This window comes from Rhinoraja longicauda, chromosome 8 (genome assembly GCF_053455715.1).
Source record: "Rhinoraja longicauda isolate Sanriku21f chromosome 8, sRhiLon1.1, whole genome shotgun sequence".
Classification (NCBI taxonomy): Eukaryota; Metazoa; Chordata; class Chondrichthyes; order Rajiformes; family Arhynchobatidae; genus Rhinoraja; species Rhinoraja longicauda.
In genome coordinates this window covers 10,030,240-10,050,396 of record NC_135960.1, presented here as the reverse complement: position 1 = coordinate 10,050,396, position 20,157 = coordinate 10,030,240, and the positions used below count along the sequence as shown (strand labels likewise).

At 45.3% G+C, this 20,157-nt stretch overlaps 1 protein-coding gene across 1 annotated transcript in view; it reads left to right on the top strand.

Moving 5' to 3' along the window:
• The window catches only part of LOC144595738 (contactin-associated protein-like 5), a 644,436-nt gene that overhangs the window by 267,263 nt on the left and 357,016 nt on the right, over positions 1 to 20,157 (top strand). Inside the window, exon 8 of the mRNA XM_078403317.1 lies at positions 17,617 to 17,878. Within this exon, the coding sequence (XP_078259443.1) occupies positions 17,617 to 17,878 (262 nt within the window). The remainder of the gene's footprint in view (positions 1 to 17,616; positions 17,879 to 20,157) is intronic.

Genomic DNA, 20,157 nt, shown 5'->3' with positions numbered 1-20,157 from the left:
TCCACTCCCTCTCCCCTCTCCTCTCCCCCCTCCTCTCCCCCCTCTCCCCCCTCTCCCCCCTCTCCCCCCTCTCCCCCCTCTCCCCCCTCTCCCCCCTCTCCCCCCTCTCCCCCCTCTCCCCCCTCTCCCCCCTCTCCCCCCTCTCCCCTCTCCCTCCCCCCTCCCTCCCCCCTCCCTCCCCTCCTCCCCTTCCCTCTCCCCCCCCTCCCCCTCCTTCCCTAGGAGATAGATTTAAACTTTGAAATGTGAATAACTTTTAAAATATAACACTGATTTCAATGAAGCATCTTCCATTAGCACCAAAGGGTCAACGGTGAGTCAGGTAGGCCAAAAATTGTCACGCTATCGTGTACCGTTTTGGCTGCAATTCAGGAACAAACAAACAAAGAGTTTTAGTATATTGATAAGGTTGACTAGAGAGAGAGCGGGACCTCGTAGGAATCAAAGTGTTCACCTGTGTGTGGAGCCACAGGAGATGGGCAAGGTCCTTAATGCGTATTTCTCCTCTGTATTTACCGAGGAGAAAGAGAGTAGGCTGGAGGAAATTGCAGCAGTTAGTGGAAGTGCCTTGAGAGCAGTCAGTGTTAACGTCGAAGAAGTACTGAAGGTACTATCGTGTGTGAAGGTAGACAAATCTCCAGGACCTGATCAGATATATCCGAGGAGATTGCGGGAAACTAAAGAGGAAATTGCGGAAGCCCTGTTTAAATACAGGAGAGGTGCCGGAAGACTGGAGGGTGGCAAATGTGCCTTAATTCAAGAAGGGCTGCAAGGAAAATGCTGGGAACTATAGGCTGGTGAGCTTAACATCTGTAGTTGGTAAGTTACTAGCGAGTATTCTGAAGGATAGGTTATAAAGGCATTTGGATGGGCAAGGGCTGATTAGGGACAGTCAGCATGGTTTTGTACATGGGAGGTCGTGTCTCACAAATCTGATTGATTTTTTTGAAAACGTGACCAAAAAAGTCGATGAGGGCAGAGCTGTAGATGTTGTGTGCATGGATTTCAGTAAGGCATTCGACAAGGTTCCGCATGGTAGGCTGGTCTGGAAGGTTAGATCGCATGGGATCCAAGGAGAGATAGCTGAATGGATAGCAAATTGGCTCCATGGAAGGAGGCAGAGGGTGATGGTGGAAGGTTGCTTCTCGGACTGGAGGCCTGAGACTAGTGGTGTGCCTCAGGGTTCGGTGCTGGGTCCGTTACTGTTTGTCATCTACATCAATGATTTGGTTGAGAACATACAGGACAAGTTTTGCAAGTTTGCTGATGATACAAAAGTGAGTGGCTTTGCAGATAGTCAAGATGGTTGTGAAATATTGCAGCAGGATCTGGATCAATTGGCCAGGTGGGCTGAGGAATGGTTGATGGAATTTAATACAGAGAAGTGTGAGGTGTTGCATTTTGGGATGTCTAACAAGGGCAGGACATACACGGTAAATTGTAGGCCTCTGGGGAGTGTTGTAGAGCAGAGGGATCTAGGAGTGCAGGTGCACAGTTCCTTGAAGGTCGAGTCGCAGGTAGATAAGGTGTTCAAAAAGGCTTTTGGCATATAGGCCTTTGTCAGTCAGCGTATTGAGTATAGAAGTTGGGAGGTCATGTTGCAGTTGTATCAGACATTGGTGAGACCACATTTAGAATATTGTGTTCAGTTCTGGGCACCATGTTATAGGAAAGATATTGTCAAACTTGAAAGGGTTCAGAAAAGATTAACGAGGATGTAGCCAGGACTAGAGGGTGTGAGCCATCGGGAGAGGTTGAGTAGGCTGGGTCTCTATTCCATGGAGTGTAGGAGGAGGAGGGATGATCTTATAGAGGTGTACAAAATCATGAGATGAATAGATCTGATAGATGCACAGTCTCTTGCCCAGAGTAGGGGAATCGAGGACCAGGGGACATAGGTTCAAGGTGAAGGGGAAAAGATTTAGTAGGAATCTGAGGGGTAACTTTTTCACACAGAGGGTGGTGGGTGTATGGAACAAGCTGCCAGAGGAGGTAGTTGAAGATGGGACTATACCATCGTTTAAGAAACAGTTAGACAGGTACATGGATAGGACAGGTTTGGAGGGATATGGACCAAGCGCAGGCAAGTGGGACTAGTGCAGCTGGAACATTGTTGGCCGATGTGGGCAAGTTGGGCCGAAGGGCCTGTTTCCGCACTGTATCAGTCTATGACTCCATGACCTGTAGAATATCAGCCTTATTTAATTCAATTCTACTTGATCTATTTCATAGATTGAACATCTATTTAATTTAATTAGTTTAAGGCTTGTCTTCTATTCTTTGAATGCCAATTCATGATGTTCAATGATGGCTGGTCTCTTTTCTTGTTGAGTGCTTAAAAAAACTGGTAATATCTTCAAGTATAACAAGTTCCCCTTACAAGAGTAAACTTATGAGCATTCACTGTCCTGTTGAAAAGGCATTCGCCACCACTAATGCAAAGTTGTATGAATTATTTTTAATAATCTAACATTAAATAATGTCACAATAGTATTAGAGCACTTAAGAAACATAAAATGGAGACATCTGTCTGATGAGCTATTGCACTCCTGTTTTTATTTCCAGCCTATTGAACTGTGGTGGAGTTCAGAGGTTTCAGATCTGCTTGTAAAAATAAGTACATCTCAGTTTCCCCGAAAACTCAACTTAATTAGAATGTTGCTAAGGAAACACTGACATTAAATTGCCGGTAAAATGTGGCACCGCAGAAACGAGATAAAAAAGAGTTCTGTTAATTAGATCCTATTGTCCGACAATTGCATTAGAGTTGGGCACATATTTCAACATGACCCAGCAGCTGGCATCAGAAGTAAGCTCTTGTCAGCCTAAAGAAGCAACCCTCAAAACCGGACACCAAATACTTTGAATCAAAGCAGGCGCAGCCAGACATAAATATAGCTTTTTTTCCAACAGTGATAGTTCTACTCAATAACCAAAGTCTGTAGTCTCTTTTTTGCTCTGGTTTATTTTCACCCACATGTTTAGACCGTAATGGTGTATCCTTATTGTCTTGATGTGGTTATGCTTTATTCTCAATTGTTAACTGGATGTTTGTGTTGTCATTTGTGAGCGGAGCACCAAGGCACATTCCTTATATATGAACATACCTGGCCAATAAACTTAATCATTCATTCATTCATTCATTCATTGAACCAAAACATTGAAGAATGAAGCTAATCATGCCACCAAATGATTGCATGGAGGTTGGACAATCTTGTATTGTCTACACTGAAAAAAGACATGGAGAATTTATGCGATACAATGCGGAAACAGGCCCTTCAGCCCAACTTGCCCACAACGGCCAACATGTCCCAGCTACACGAGCCCCACCTACCTGTGTTTGGCCCACATCCCTTCAAACCTGTCCTATCCTTGTGCCTGTCTAACTGCTTCTTAAACGTTACGATCGTCCCTGGCTCAACTACCTCCTCTGGCAGCCGGTTCCGTACTCCCACCACCCTTTGTGTGAGAGGTTGAGCCAAGTTAACTTGTTTTCTTTGGAGCGTTGTAAGCTGAGAGGAGACCTGATAGAAGTACATCAAATTATCGGAGACGTAGATAGAGTAAACAATCAGGACCTTTTTCTCAGGGTGGAAATGTCAAAGACTGGGAGGCACGGTGGCGCGGCGGTAGAGTTGCTGTCTTACAGCGCCAGAGACCCGGGTTCGATCTTGAGTACGGGTGCTGTCTGTATGGAGTTTTTACATTCTCTCCTGCGTGGGTTTTCTCCGGGAGCTCCAGTTTCCTCCCACACTCCAAAGGTGTATAGGTTTGTAGGTTAATTGGCTTGGTAAAATTGGAAATTTTCCCTAGTATGTGTCGGATAGCGTTAGTTTGCGGGGATCACTGGTTGGCGCGGATTCGGTGGGCCGAAGAGCCTGTTTCACTGCTGTATCTCTAAACTAAACTAAACAATAGCTGGAAAGTTGAAGATGAAAGGCAAAGTTTAAAGGAGAAGTGTGGGACAGGTATTTTATACAGAGACTGGTGGGTGGCTAGAACATGCAGCCACGAGTGGTGCGAAATGCAGGTATGTTAGTGTCGCACCATCATGATCTTATGCATTTCTACCAAATCTGCTCTCAAAGCTAATTTCTCTCGGGTGAACAGCCCTCAGGTTCTTTAATCTAAACTTGCAATTCTCTCAGTGATGACACACGGATCAACCGGAGGAGTACCTTCAGCAGCCCAGTGGTATGAACATCGACTTCTCCAACTTTAGATAGTTCCTCTGTCCCTCCCGTCCCCTCCTCCTTCCCAGATCTCCCTCTATCTTCCTGTCTCCACCTATATCCTTCCTTTGTCCCGCTCCCCTGACATCAGTCTGAAGAAGGGTCTCGACCCGAAACGTCACCCATTCCTTCTCTCCCGAGATGCTGCCTGACCTGCTGAGTTACTCCAGCATTTTGTGAATAAAAACCTTCGATTTGTACCAGCATCTGCAGTTATCTTCTTATACTACTTAGAGTACCTTCAGCAACTCTTCAGGGGCCACAGTCTTAGAATAAAGAGGAGGCCATTTAAAACTGAGGTGAGAAGGAACTTTTTCACCCAGAGAGTTGTGAATGTGTGGAATTCTCTGCCACAGAGGGCAGTGGAGGTCAAATCACTGGATGGAATTAAGAGAGAGTTAGATAGAGCTCTGGGAGCTAGTGGAATCAAGGGGTATGGGGAGAAGGCAGGCACGGGTTATTGATTGTGGACGATCAGCCATGATCACAATGAATGGCGGTGCTGGCTCGAAGGGCCGAATGGCCTCCTCCTGCACCTATTTTCTATGTTTCTATGTAACAGACTGGTTCCACCAAGAACGCCACAGGAGATCCTTCTTCCCTGTGGCTATCAAAGTGTACAACTCCTCCCCTTTCTGTCATGTGGTTGACAGGCTCCCCCCCCTCCCCCCCAATCTTCGCACATCCCCAATCCTTTCCACTCATCACTTTCATTTCACGGTTCATGTATTTTGTGTTTACTGACCTGTCGGCAGATCAATTTCCCTTCTGGGATAAATAAAGTTCTATCGTATCGTATCGTGTTCATTGGTTTGGTTTGGTTGTTTGGTTTAGTGGTAGAGCACAGAAGCAGGCCATTCTGCCCACCGCGTCCATGTTGCCCAACAATCACTAGTACTATGTATTCTGACTTTCGCACTCACTCCGAGCACAGGAGGCGGAAATTTTACAGAGACCAATTAACCAACAAACCCACACGTCTTTGACATGTAGTGGAAACCAGTGCACCAGGAGGAAACCCACACGGTCATAGGGAGAGGACGCACACTCCACTCTGGCGGCACCCAATGTCAGGATCGAACCCAAGCTCTCCCAGCTGCGCCACTGTGCTGCATTCTTTCTCAGATCTTGGCATTGGCTGTGGTCAGCAGAGTTCGATGCATTGTTTCTGTTGCGGGTGAGGCAATGAAAGAAATGGAACAAAACTGAAACAGCAGTATAATCCGTTATAGCTGTCAGCTTTGGCTATTCATCTTGTTGACACAGTGAAAGCTTTAGAAAGGAGATCTTTAGAAAGGGACGTGATGCTGAGGCTCTATAAGGCGCTGGTCAGGCCACATTTGGAGTATTGTGAGCACTTTTGGGCACCATATCTGAGGAAGGATGTGCTGGCTCCAGAGAGGGTCCAGAGGATGTTTACAAGTATGATCCCAGGAATGAGAAGGTTAACCTATGATGAGTGTTTGGTGGCACTGGGCCTGTACTAGCTGGAGTTTAGAAGAATGAGGGGGGATCTCATTGAAACATACAGAATAGTGAAAGGCTTGGATAGAGTGGATGTGGAAAGGGTGTTTCCACTAGTGGGAGAGTCTAGGACTAGTGGTCATAGAATTAAAGGTCGTTCTTTTAGGAAGGAGATGAGGAGACATTTATTTTGTCAGAGGGTGGTGGATCTGTGGAATTCTTTGCCACAGAAGGCTGTAGAGGCCAAGTCAGTGGATATTTTTTAAGGCAGAGATAGATAGATTTTTGATTAGTACAGGTGTCAGAGTTCATGGGCAGGAGAATGGGGTCAGGAGGGAAAGATAGATCAGCCATGATTGAATGGCAGAATAGACTTGATGGGCCGAATGGCCTAATTCTACTCAATAGACAATAGACAATAGGTGCAGGAGGAGGCCATTCGGTCCTTCGAGCCAGCACCGCCATTCAAGGTGATCATGGCTGATCATTCTCAATCAGTACCCCGTTCCTGCCTTCTCCCCATACCCCCTGACTCCGCTATCCTTAAGAGCTCTATCTAGCTCTCTCTTGAATGCATTCAGAGAATTGGCCTCCACTGCCTTCTGAGGCAGAGAATTCCACAGATTCACAACTCTCTGACTGAAAAAGTTTTTCCTCATCTCAGTAGAGTTGCTGCCTTCCAGAGCCATCGACCCGGGTTCGATCCTGACTAAGGATTCTGTCTGTACGGATGAGATGAGGAGGAATTTGTTTCGTCAGAGGGTGGTGAATCTGTGGAATTGATTGCCACAGACAGCTTTGGAGGCCAAGTCAATGGATATTTTTCAGGCGGAGATTGATCGATTCTTGATTAGTACGGGTTTCCGGGGTTTTGGGGAGAATGCAGGAGAATAGAGTTGGGAGGAAAAGATAGATCAGCTGTGATTGAATGGCGGAGTAGATTTGATGGACGGAATGGCCTAATTCTGCTCCTATAACTCATGAATTTACAAACCCCATCTCTAGTCAGCAGATGCATACAAGCATGAGTCAAGTTCATGTGAGTAAACTACTTACCTATTTGAAAGGCTGCCCTTTAAATTTCAAACTAATCTCTGCATTCAATGTACATTATCCTGGATATTTTGAAGACTGGTTGTTGCTTTGAATTAATGGGCTGCCCCTTTCACACAATGTTATGACATAGAAACATAGGAACGTAGAAAATAGGTGCAGGAGTAGGCCATTCGGCCCTTCGAGCCAGCACCGTCATTCAATATGATCATGGCTGATCATCCAAAATCAGTACCCCGTTCCTGCCTTCTCCCCACATCCCTTGATTCCATTAGCCCTAGAGCTATATCTAACTCTCTCTTGAATACAATAGACAATAGGTGCAGGAGTAGGCCATTCGGCCCTTTGAGCCAGAACCACCATTCAATGTGATCATTCTCAATCAGTACCCCGTTCCTGCCTTCTCCCCATACCCCCTGACTCCACTATCCTTAAGAGCTCTATCTAGCTCTCTCTTGAATCCATTCAGTGAATTGGCCTCCACTGCCTTCTTTGACAGAGAGTTTGGCAGATTCACAACTCTCTGGGTGAAAACCTCTGAATAATCTCAAACATGAGGAATGGGATTGATGGGATTGCTCTGAGAGCCAGCATAGGGTTGAGGGGCTGAATGGTCTTCCTCTGTTGTAAGGAAAATAAGGGGGGCAGAATGGTGGCGCAGCGGTAGAGTTGCTGCCTTACAACGTCAGAGACCCAGGTTCGATCCTGACTACAGGTGCTGTCGACGCTGACTTTGTGGGCCGAAGAGCTTGTTTGCACGCTGCCTCTAAAGTCTACAGGTAGAGAGATAGAAAGGATTTAGAAAGGATGAAGGAAATGGGAGATGAACAAGATTCTTGAGCTTGGGAAATGCAGTTATTTAAAGGTTTCCAATTATTTCAGTTTCTAATCGGCCTAAACATTGCTTCAAAGTTTTGAATTGTTTCATCAAAACTACCTATGTGTATTATTTGTTATAGTTATCTTATTTATTGTTGGGACAATATTGCAGGGAAATTTACATGAATTCAATTGATATTTTATAACTTTGTTTAGATTATTTTAGAGATACAGAAAAAGGCCCTTTGGCCTACCGAGTCTGCACCGACCAGCGATCCCCGCACATTAACACTATGCCACATACTGGGGACAATTGTTACAATTTTACCATGCCACTGAATCTACAAACCTGAGGTATTTATTTCACAAAATGCTGGAGTAACTCAGCAGGTCAGGCAGCATCTCAGGAGAGAAGGAATGGGTGACGTTTCGGGTCGAGACCCTTCTTCAGACTGAATCTAGCTGCCTGACCTGCTGAGTTACTCCAGCATTTTGTGAAATAAATACCTCAGGTTTGTAGATTAATTCTTAATCTACAAACCTGCATGTCTCTGGAGTGTGGGAGAAAACTGGAGCTCCCGGAGAAAACCCACGCAGGTCACGGGGAGAACGTACAAACTCCGTAGGGACAGCTCCCAGAGTCAGGATCGAACCCGGGTCTCTGGCGCTGTAAGGCAGCAACTCTACCGCTGCGCCACTGTGCCGCACCCCTTACCCAACCTTTTATTTATTCAGATCCAGTTTTATTTGCTCTCTTGACAGTTTTCACGCTTCAGGAAATCAGAGTTTACTGCGATAGATGGATGAAGGGATGAAGGACTTTCCCCTGAGACACAGAGAGAGAGAGAGAGAGAGAGAGCAGTAGTTTGGAGCTGTCAATGGAAAGAAGAGACCTTCAGTGTATCACCCATTAAGGCAGATGGCACCTCAAGAAATACCATCTGGCAGCCCATCTCAAACCAATGGAGCTTGCAAGCAGATGGAAATAAAATGACTAACTTATTCTTAACCCTAAGGCAGAGCAAACCCAACAACCTGAGCACTGAACCTATTACACCACCCAAGTCTAAGATTCCTGCTGACAACAGGTGCAGGAGTGGTGGGAAATTAATATTTTTGTTTGTGGAGGGAAGCTTCTTCAAAGTAGGAATGCCTTGTGGAGATTGTGCAGATAACATGGATAAGGTGGGTATATGATATTTTGCCCTTTATTGGGTAAGGTGTAGACTATAACTTCAAGGTTGCTAGCACTGCATACAATAATAATTAGGCCGTGGCTGGAATACTACTATGTGTAGTTCTGGCAACCTCACAATAGTACTTTTTAGTTTATTTTAGAGATACCTCGTGGAAACAGGCACTTTGGCCCACCAAGTCTACGCCAACCAGCGATTCATCTACACTAGCACTGTCCTACACACTAGGGGCAATTTACAACCTTTACCGAAGCCAATAAACCAACAAATCTGTACGGTACGTCTTCAGAGTGTGGTTGGAAACCGGAGCACCCAGAGAAAGGTCACGCGGTCACGGGTAGAATGTACCAACCCCCTACAGACAGCACCTGAAGTCAGGATCGAACCCGGGTCCCTAATGCAGCAACTCTACCGATGCACCACCATTGATGGCAGGGTGGCTGGCACTGCACACAATAGCAGTTAAGGCACAACTGGAATATTGTACGTAGTTCTAATCATTACCCAACAGAACTAATCTGACTGTGCACAGGCGATTTTCAAAGATCTGTCGAGAAATTGGAATTATAATTGTGGGAGAAGACTATCTTGCCTGGTTTAGTTAAATTTTGGGGGAATTGAGGATTGATGAACACAAAATGGTGGCATGTTGGCCTTCATAACGAGAGGATTTGAGTACAGGAGCAAAGAAGTCCTTCTGCAGTTCTACAGGGCCCTGGTGAGACCATATCTGGAGCATTGTGTGCAGTTTTGGCCTCCTAATTTGAGGAAGGACGTCCTTGCTATTGAGGCAGTGCAGCGTAGGTTCACGAGGTTAACCCCGGAATGGAGGGACTGTCATATGAGGAAAGATTGGAAAGACTGGGCTTGTATTCACTGGAGTTTAGAAGGATGAGAGGGTATCTTATAGAGACGTATAAAATTAAAAAAGGACTAGACAAGCTAGATGCAGGAAAAATGTTCCCAATGTTGGGGGAGTCCAGAACTAGGGGACACGGTCTAAGAATAAAGGGGAGGCCATTTAAAACTGAGGTGAGAAGAAACTTTTTCACCCAGAGAGTTGTTAATTTGTGGAATTCTCTGCTACAGAAGGCAGTGGAGGCCAATTCACTGGATGAATTTAAAAGAGAGTTAGATAGAACTCCAGGGGCTAGTGGAATCAAGGTAAATGGGGAGAAGGCAGGCACAGGCTACTGATTGTAGATGATCAGCCATGATCACAATGAATGGTGGTGCTGGATCAAAGGGCCAAATGGTCTCCTCCTGCACCTATTTTCTATGTTTCTTAGTTTCTTGACAGGAAGAACAACGAAAAATACTTCCACTTGCAAATGGGTTGGGTCCCCCTTGTTCTCTCCTTCCACCCCATCAGCCGTCTGAAGAAGGTTCTCGACCCGAAACGTCACCCATTCCTTCTCTCCTGAGATGCTGCCAGACCTGCTGAGTTACTCCAGAATTTTGTGAATAATTACCTTTGATTTGTACCAGCATCTGCAGTTATTTTCTTATAACTCCACAGAGATAGCGCCCGAGGTCAGGATCGAACCCATCCTCTGACACACTGAGGCAGTGACTCTTCCAGCTGAGCCACTCTGCTGCCATGGAGGCATAGAATTGCCACAATACTATTTAACCCATCGAGTCCATGACCATTCTCTATGGAGAAATCCCAATCGGTCCCATTCCTTTGCTTTTTCCCAAAAGTCCTACAATGTATTTTCTTTCAGCAGGTGGATAGACTGCTGGTTAAAAGGACTCGTCTTGTAAAAAGCAAACTTCTTCTTACCCATTTCACCCTCTATCTCCCAGCCTCCCAGTCTCCTTTCTCCTTTCCTCTCCTTCACACGTTCAATGTACCAACCCATCACAAGTTTCTCTTTTATTACCCCCTCTTTTCACTCTCCCCCCCTTCACCCTTCCACCAATATCCTTCCCTCTGGCTTGACATTTCATTCCTCTTCTCTCCTTATCTGACACCCTCGTGTCTTCTTTTCACATCCAGCCTTTGTCACTTCCTCCACCCGTCTGACTTTCAAAACCCTTGGTCACCTGTGTCCACCTATCACTTGCGTAGGAATAGCCAAAGGTAGACACAGAATGCTGGAGTAGCTTAGCCAGTCATGCAGCACCTCCTCAGAAGAAGGGTTCCGACTCAAAATGTTACCAATGCTTTTTATCCAGAAATGCTGCATGACCCGCTGAGTTACTCCAGCACTTTAGACAATAGACAATAGATGCAGGAGTAGGCCATTCAGCCCTTCGAGCCAGCACCGCCATTCAATGCGATCATGGCTGATCACTCTCAATCAGTACCCCGTTCCTGCCTTCTCCCCATACCCCCTCACTCCGCTATCCTTAAGAGCTCTATCCAGCTCTCTCTTGAAAGCATCCAACGAACTGGCCTCCACTGCCTTCTGAGGCAGAGAATTCCACACCTTCACCACTCTCTGACTGAAAAAGTTCTTCCTCATCTCCGTTCTAAATGGCCTACCCCTTATTCTTAAACTGTGGCCCCTTGTTCTGGACTCCCCCAGCATTGGGAACATGTTTCCTGCCTCTAATGTGTAGTGTCTATCCACTTATAGTGCTCTATCTTGCCCCCACCTCTGTTTTCCAGCTTTCCCCCTCCCACTACAATCAGTCTGAAGAAGGGTTCTGACCCCACAAAAAAACCTAGCCTGTCCATGCCCTCCACAGATGCTGCCTGACCCTTACAGTTCCTCCAGTACTTTGTGCTTTGCTCAAGATTTAAACATCTGCAGTTCCTTGTGTCTCCAGGCTTCTTTTAAAAAATATATATATATCATTTATTTATTTATTTTTCCGGTCAATACAATACAACAGATTGACCATACAGTTGTGAAAGTTAAATAGTGCAAAATCATTGTATCAAAAATAAAACAATATAATCACACATGATATTTTTCTGACCGAAAAAAAAGGTGTAGACAGAAGCCAAAGCTTATTGTGCCTACCCCTAATACTTAACAAAATATAATTTTAAAAAAACACAATATCGTAAGTCAGAAGCAGATAAACAAAACATAGCAAGAAACACAAATATAGTCAAGAACCATCATTTCTGTCATGTCAGTCATTTCTAAGTGCTGATAACATATTTTGTATCTTTCAAACATAATATTTTTAAACATTTTGTTGAATTTACACATATTACAACAAACTTTTAATTCATTGTTGCAACTATTCCATGAAATTGACCCCTTTAACAGTCACACATCTATTTTTCACATTTGTTCTTACCCTCATTTTTTCCAAGATATAATTACCACTGAGTGGATACCTGTTCTCCCTCACTGAAAACAAACCTTTTCAATTCAGGCAGATGCAAAGAGAACTCAGCGTTGTGTAAACTAATGTCTTTAATCTTCCAAAATCCAACCGTTTAGTAACTCTTCCCACTCCTTGCAAGTTGGCACCAATAATTCAAGAGAAAAAACGCTGGAATTGCTTCCAAAGTCGAGGGGAAAATAAAATGGTTGCCCCTTGATGTATCATTGTACATGTAAATCATTAATGATTATTTCATCTGATTTAGATACATAAAATGGAAATGCCACTGGGACCTGTAAAACCACTGAAAGTGCCATGCAAGTGGATGAGATTTGGATTTAGGCCACTTGATATCATTTATTTCCAGCCTCCTCTGTGAAATGTAGCTTACATAAACACTGGTTTAGTTTAGTTTAGTTTAGAGATACAGCGCGGAAACAGGCCTTTCGGTCCACCAAGTCCGCGCCGACCAGCGATCCCCGCACATTAGCACTATCCTATACACTCGAGGGACAATTTAGAAACATAGAAACGTAGAAAATAGGTGTAGAAGGAGGCCATTTGGCCCTTCCAGCCAGCACCACTATTCATTGTGATCATGGCTGATCACCCACAATCAGTAACCTGTGCCTGCCTTCTCCCCATATCCCTTGATTCCACTAGCCCCTAGAGCTCTATCTAACTCTCTTTTAAATTTACAATTTTAGCTAAGCTAATTAGCCTACAAACTTGTACGTCTTTGGAGCGTGGGAGGAAACCGGAGCGCCCAGTGAAAACCCACGCAGGTCACGGGAAGAACGTACAAACTCTGTACACACAGCGCCCGTGGTCAGGATCGAACCCAAGTTTCTGTTGCTGCAAGGCAGCAACTCTACCGCTGTGCCACCGTGCCACCCATGGTTCTCTGAATATTGCGTGCATGAATGTACTGACATGACCACGTAGTGTCTTGTGCGGTCTCGCTAAAAGCTAATTGCAAAGAATGAGCAATTCCTGTGAGGAAACTTTAGTTAAAAAATATCTAATTGTTAAGAGATTTGTCACATCAACCTCTTGGCTTGCAAACAGTAGGCTCAGTAGCAGTTTGCTACATTTGAGTGCATCTCTGAGCCATTTCAAATGACAGCTGAGGGCAACAATATTATTGTCATTCTAGAATCCTTTACAGACAGACTGGATTAGCAAAAGACATTTCCTACGCAGAAGAACTTCTGCCTTCAAAATATCCACTCACTTGGCCTCCACGGCCGTCTGTGGCAGTGAATTCCACAGATTCACCACCCTCTGACTGAAGAAAGACATTCTTGCCATAGAGGGAGTACAGAGAAGGTTCACCAGATTGATTCCTGGGATGGTAGGACTTTCATATGAAGAAAGATTGGATAGACTCGGCTTGTACTCGCTGGAATTTAGAAGATTGAGGGGGGATCTTATAGAAAGTTACAAAATTCTTAAGGGGTTGGACAGGCTAGATGCAGGAAGATTGTTCCCGATGTTGGGGAAGTCCAGAACAAGGGGTCACAGTTTAAGGATAAGGGGGACGTCTTTTAGGACCGAGATGAGAACGTTTTTTTTCACACAGAGAGTGGTGAATCTGTGGAATTCTCTGCCACAGAGGGTAGTTGAGGCCAGTTCATTGGCTATATTTAAGAGGGAGTTAGATGTGGCCCTTGTGGCTAAAGGGATCAGGGGGTATGGAGATAAGGCAGGTACAGGATACTGAGTTGGATGATCAGCCATGATCATATTGAATGGCGGTGCAGGCTCGAAGGGCCGAATGGCCTACTCCTGCACCTATTTTCTATGTTTCTATGTTTCTATGAACCAGATGACAATCCAGTAGTTTTCTAGTTAGAGAATCAGAGTGATAAAACCTGGAAAAAGGCCCTTCGAGCCAACTTGCCCACACCGACCAACTTGTCCCATCTACACTACTCCCACCTACCTGTGTTTAGCCCTTATCCCTCCAAACCTGTCCCACCCATGTACCTATCTAATTGTTTCTTAAACATTGGGATAGTCCCTACCTCAACTATGTTCTCTGGTAGCTCATTCCATACACGCATCACCCTTTGTTACCCCTCAGATTCCTATTAAATCTTTTCCCCTTCAACTTAAACCTATATTCTCTGGTTTTTGATTCCCCTACTCTGGGCAAGGCTACCCAATCTATTCCTCTCCTGATTTTATACACCTCTATAAGGTCACTCCTCATCCTTCTACGCTCCAAGGAATAGAGTCCTAGCCTGCTCAACCTCTCCCTACAGCTCAGACCCTCGAGTCCTGGCAACATCCTTGCAAATTTTCTCTGTACCCTTTCCAACTTTACTGGATAGAGTGGATGTGGAGAGGATGTTTCCACTAGTCGAAGGATGTACTACCAGGGAGCATAGCCTCAGAATCCAAGGAAGTATCTTTAGGAAGGAGATGAGGAGATATTTCTTTAGTCAGAGGGTGGTGAATCTGTGGAAGGCTGTGAAGGCGATCAATGGATATATTTAGGGCAGAGATGGATTATTGATTGGTACAGGTGCCTCGGGGGAGAAGGCAGGAGAATGGTGTTGAGAGGGCGACAAATCAGCCAGTATTGAATGGTGTAGTAGACTTGATGGGCCGAATGGCCTAATTCTGCTCCTATCACATGAACCTATGGACGTCTTTCCAGTAACACGGTGCCCAGAACCGAACACAATGATCTAAATGGGGCCTCACCAATGTCCTAGATAACCACTAGTCTTCATCGCTAATAGTGTGTTTATGACAGATTAGTTTATGAACTAAATTTACATTCCCCAGTTGTCATGATAGAATTTGAACGTATCAATGGATCAGTGGTCCTGCCTCTGGATTATTCACTCACTCATAAAATCACTATCACATTCTTGTTAATGCCAGCAGTCATTAACCTGGAAGATCTAATTGTCAGAATGTATAAAAGGCCACAAAAATATCCGTGTAGACCCCAGTTACAAAGGTTCTCTCTGCACTCATTGGCACCAAGGGAAGTTCTATTGACATATGTCTACTCCCAGTGCTGTTTGATAATTGCTTTGTAATTGTCGACCAAATATCTTTTCTGGAGTCTGACAGCTGTATCGATTAACAATAGGTGTCCGGGGCTGTTTGCATGTTTGCATGTTAGGGAAAAGCTTTCCTCTGAAATATTTCTATTTTGTGGTGACTAATTGATTGAGTTCGGTGAGAAATTATTTTCCCATTTATGGAATACATTGTGAGCTGAGCTGATGTTTACTCCCCATCTTTAATTGCCTTTAAGTAGGTCGTGATTTAGCTGCGATTTTATGGAATCAATAGGCACGGAAGGCCGTCCATCAGAGGAGCAATTACCATGGGGCGACCAATGTTGACATTGTGAAAGAATTAAACACATTCTTTTGGCAATGTCAATAACCATTTCCCAAAAATGTTTTGTAAATTTCCCCGGTGTGGAACGAATAAAGGAATATATTATTATTATTATTATTATATTATTTAATTCATTAATGGGATGTGAGTATTACAGACAACATCAGGGTAGATACACAGAGTCTCTTGCCCAGAGTAGGTGAATTGAGGACCAGAGGACATAGGTACATAGGTAAAAGATTTTAAAGGAATCTGAGGGGTAACATTTTCACACAAAGAGTGGTTGGTGTATGGAACAAGCTGCCAGAGGAGGTAGTGGAGGCAGGGACTATCCCAACATTTGAGAAACAGACAGGTACACGGATTGGGCAGGTTTGGAAGGATGTGGACCAAACGCGGGCAGGTGAGACTAGTGCAGCTGGGACATGTTGGCCGGTGTGGGCAGGTTGGGCTGAAGGGCCTGTTTCCTCACTGCATCACTCTGTGACTCTATGACTCTATTGAAGATATTCAATGAGGATAAGTGCCGGAGTAACTCAGTGGGTCAGGAGAAAATGAGTGGGTGACGTTTTGCGTGGGGACCCTTCTTCAGGCTGAAAGTATAGGGTAGGGAACTGGAAGTAAGAAAAGGCCAGAACAAACCAGGGCTGGCATCAGATAACCTCAGGAAGGGTGGAGCCCACAATGGCCCATTGTTGGCTGGGGAAGAGGTGATAACTAAAGGACACAAGGATGCAAACATTGGAACTTGTAGAATGGTGAGGGGGGGGGGGGGGGGGGGGGAAGGGAATTGAATTGAATTGAATTGAATACATTTTATTAGCCAAGTATGTATACATACAAGGAATTTGCCTTGGTGCTTTGCTCGCAAGTGACAACAGGATATACAGTGGTGTAAGAAAATAACTGCAGATGCTGGTACAAATCGAAGGTATTTATTCACAAAATGCTGGAGTAACTCAGCAGGTCAGGCAGCATCTCAGAAGAGAAGGAATGGGTGACGTTTCGGGTCGAGACCCTTCTTCAGACTGATGCCAGGGGGGCAGGACAAAGGAAGGATAAAGGTGGAGACAGGAAGATAGAGGGAGAACTGGGAAGGAGGAGGGGAAGAGAGGGACAGAGGAACTATCTAAAGTTGGAGAAGTCGATGTTCATACCGCTGGGCTGTAGGCTGCCCAGGCGAAATATGAGGTGCTGTTCCTCCAATTTCCGGTGGGCCTCACTATGGCACTGGAGGAGGCCCATGACAGAAAGGTCGGACTGGGAGTGGGAGGGGGAAGTTGAAGTGCTCAGCCACCGGGAGATCAGGTTGGTTAAGGCGGACTGAGCGAAGGTGTTGAGCGAAACGATCGCCGAGCCTGCGCTTGGTTTCGCCGATGTAAAGAAGTTGACATCAAGAGCAGCGGATGCAATAGATGAATTTGGAGGAGGTGCAGGTGAACCTCTGTCTCACCTGGAAAGACTGAGAAATAAAACATTATAACTTACACATGTGAAGAATGAAATACAATACCAGAGCAAAAGGAGGCTACAGACTTATAGTCGTTGAGTAGAGCAGGGGTAATGCAGGGGTTACTTGAAATTAGATCATAAGTGATAGGAACAGAATTGTTCAGCAGAAACTCACGTGGTCACGTGGACAATAGACAATAGATAATAGACAATAGGTGCAGGAGTAGGCCATTCGGCCCTTTGAGCCAGCACCGCCATTCAATGTGATCAAGGCTGATCATTCTCAATCAGTACCCCGTTCCTGCCTTCTCCCCATACCCCCTGACTCCGCTATCCTTAAGAGCTCTATCTAGCTCTCTCTTGAATGCATTAGGAGAATTGGCCTCCCCTGCCTTCTGAGGCAGAGAATTCCACAGATTCACAACTCTGACTGAAAAAGTTTTTCCTCATCTCAGTTCTAAATGGCCGACCCCTTATTCTTAAACCGTGGCCCCTTGTTCTGGACTCCCCCAACATTGGGAACATGTTTCCTGCCTCTAACGTGTCCAACCCCTTAATAATCTTATACGTTTCGATAAAATCTCCGCTCATCCTTCTAAAGGGGAGAATGTACAAACTCCGTACGGACAGCACCCGTGGTCAGGATCAAACCCGGGTCTCTGGCGCCATAAGGCAGCAACTCTACCACCGTGCCACCTAATTTAAACATGTGTGCTTCTTTTTTTCACTTCTCGTTCCTGCAGGGCAACGTTAGTTTCTCATGCTCAGAGGCACACATCATCCCAGTCACGTTCATGAGCCCGAGCAGCTACCTGCTGCTGCCCAGCCCAGCGCAAGTGGAAGGAGTTATTGTCGGTTTCCAGTTCCGCACCTGGAACACAGGCGGACTGCTGCTGTACAACGAGTTGCGTGGAGCGCTTGGAGCACTGCAGATTCACCTCGCTGACGGAAGGCTGAAAATAACCATCCTGAGGATGTCAAGGACCCAAACTGGCTTTGCTACAGGTAATGGCAGCGGCTGATTACTTCAATTTCAGTTGAGAGCAGAAGTATTAAAACTGAAAGTCAGACAAATCCCATCATTTTTTTTTTCGGAAGGATTTCTGCCAGACAATTTATTTTTGCTTCCTGGGGACTGCGGAAAATGTCAGTGGGTTCATGTTAATTCTTCGATACCTCAAAGAAAAATGAGTTTTGCCAAGGTTTGAGAACTGTTTATCATGGAACACCATTGCTCCAATATCGAGAGTCTGCAATGTCAATTTGAGAGGCTTAGTCTGTCAATCTCGGACTCTGTCTGTGCAATGTCTGTGCGTACTGCTAATTGCACATGGGGATTAACTGAGAGGCCAGCTGTGAGCAATGCTGCTGAATTCACCTGCAGAGACCAAAGTCAGTTTAACTGTGATTTGGCACATGGAAAACATCCATTTGAAAAGTAATTGAAAAAGAAATAAAAAAGCATACATTTCATATAGCAACTCTCTGATTTTGATCAGATTTTGATTCTCTTCTGATCTTATTGAGGTGTATAAAATCATGAGTGGAATAGATCGGGCAGATGCACAGCATCTCGTGCCCAGAGTGGGTGAATCGAGGACCAAAGGGAATAGGTTTAAAATGAAGGGGAAAAGATTTAATAGGAATCTGAGGGGTAACCTTTTGCACACAAATGAGCTGCCAGAGGAGGTAGTTGAGGCAGGGACTATCCCAACATTTAGATTTTTAGATTTAGAGATACAGCGTGGAAACAGGCCCTTCGGCCCACCGAGTCCGCGCCGCCCAGCGATCCCCGCACATTAACACTATCCTACACACACTAGGGACAATTTTTACATTTACCCAGTCAATTAACCTACATACCTGTACGTCTTTGGAGTGTGGGTGGAAACCGAAGATCTCGGAGAAAACCCACGCAGGTCACGGGGAGAACGTACAAACTCCGTACAGACGGCGCCCGTAGTCAGGATCGAACCTGAGTCTCCGGCGCTGCATTTGCTGTAAGGCAGCAACTCTACTGCTGCGCCACCGTGCCGCCCTATTAAGAAACAGTTATACAGGTACATGGATAGGACAGATTTGAGGGGATATGGACCAAACGCGGGCATGTAGGACTAGTGTAGCTGGGACATATTGGCCAGTGTGGGCGAGTTGGGCCGAGGGACCTGTTTCCACACTGTTTCACTCTATGACTCTATGACTCTGGAAGGTGTAACATTGGACTGGTGCTACTTTCAGAAGTGCTGTACTCTTTGCATATACCACTGTAAAGTGTAAATATAATGCAGTATAATGTCGATAAATGTCAGATCATACACTTTAGTGGCAGAAACTGGTAGGCAGGTTAGTGTACTTGACTGGTGAAATGTTTGGAAAGGGGGAGATGCAAAGAGAATGGATGTCCTCGTGCACCAGCTGCTGAAAGTGAGCTCACAATCGAAAGTAAGCTGCTCGAAAGTAAGTTCAGAAGGCAGTTCAGAAGCTGAAGAGGAGTCTCGACCTGAAACGTCACTGATTCCTTTGCCGATGGGAGAGGGGAGAAGAGGGAGTGCCCGGGGTGAGACTCATCCTTGATTATGCTGGTTAAGGCTGGATCATCCTTGATTAAGACTGCCACTTCAAGGCAGTCCGAAGTGTAAATGGAGTCAATGGAAGGGAGGTTGGTTTGTGTGATGGTCTGGGCCGCGTCCACTATTCTCTGCAATTTCTTGCGGTCTTGGAAGGAGCTGTTTCAGAACCATGCTGTGATGAACTCAACTTACTTGCTCTAATTTGCTCACACTAACGTTCTATAATCAACAAAGGAGACACTCCACCAGTTAATTAGCTTTGAGTTGCAGATAAATGTTGGCCAGGATATCTGAGGAACATTGGGTACTTTTACCAGTTGCACCATGAAGCCCTTTGCATTCATCTGCTCAGCTGGCTCTGGGTTTGCCATCTCTGCTGAATGTTTAGTTTAGTTTAGTTTAGTTTAGAGATACAACGTGGAAACAGGCCCTTCGGCCCATCGAGTCCACGCCGACCAGTGATCCCCACACACTAACACAATCCTGCACACACTAGGAACACTTTTACTATTATACCAAGCCGATTAACCTACAAAGTCTTTGAAGTGGGGGACGAAACCGGAGATTCCAGAGAAAACCTATGCAGGTCAATTGACAGTAGACAATCGGTGCAGGAGTAGGCTATTCGGCCCTTCAAGCCAGCACCGCCATTCAATGTGATCATGACCAATCATCCTCAATCAGTACCCCGTTCCTGCCCTCTCCCCATACCCC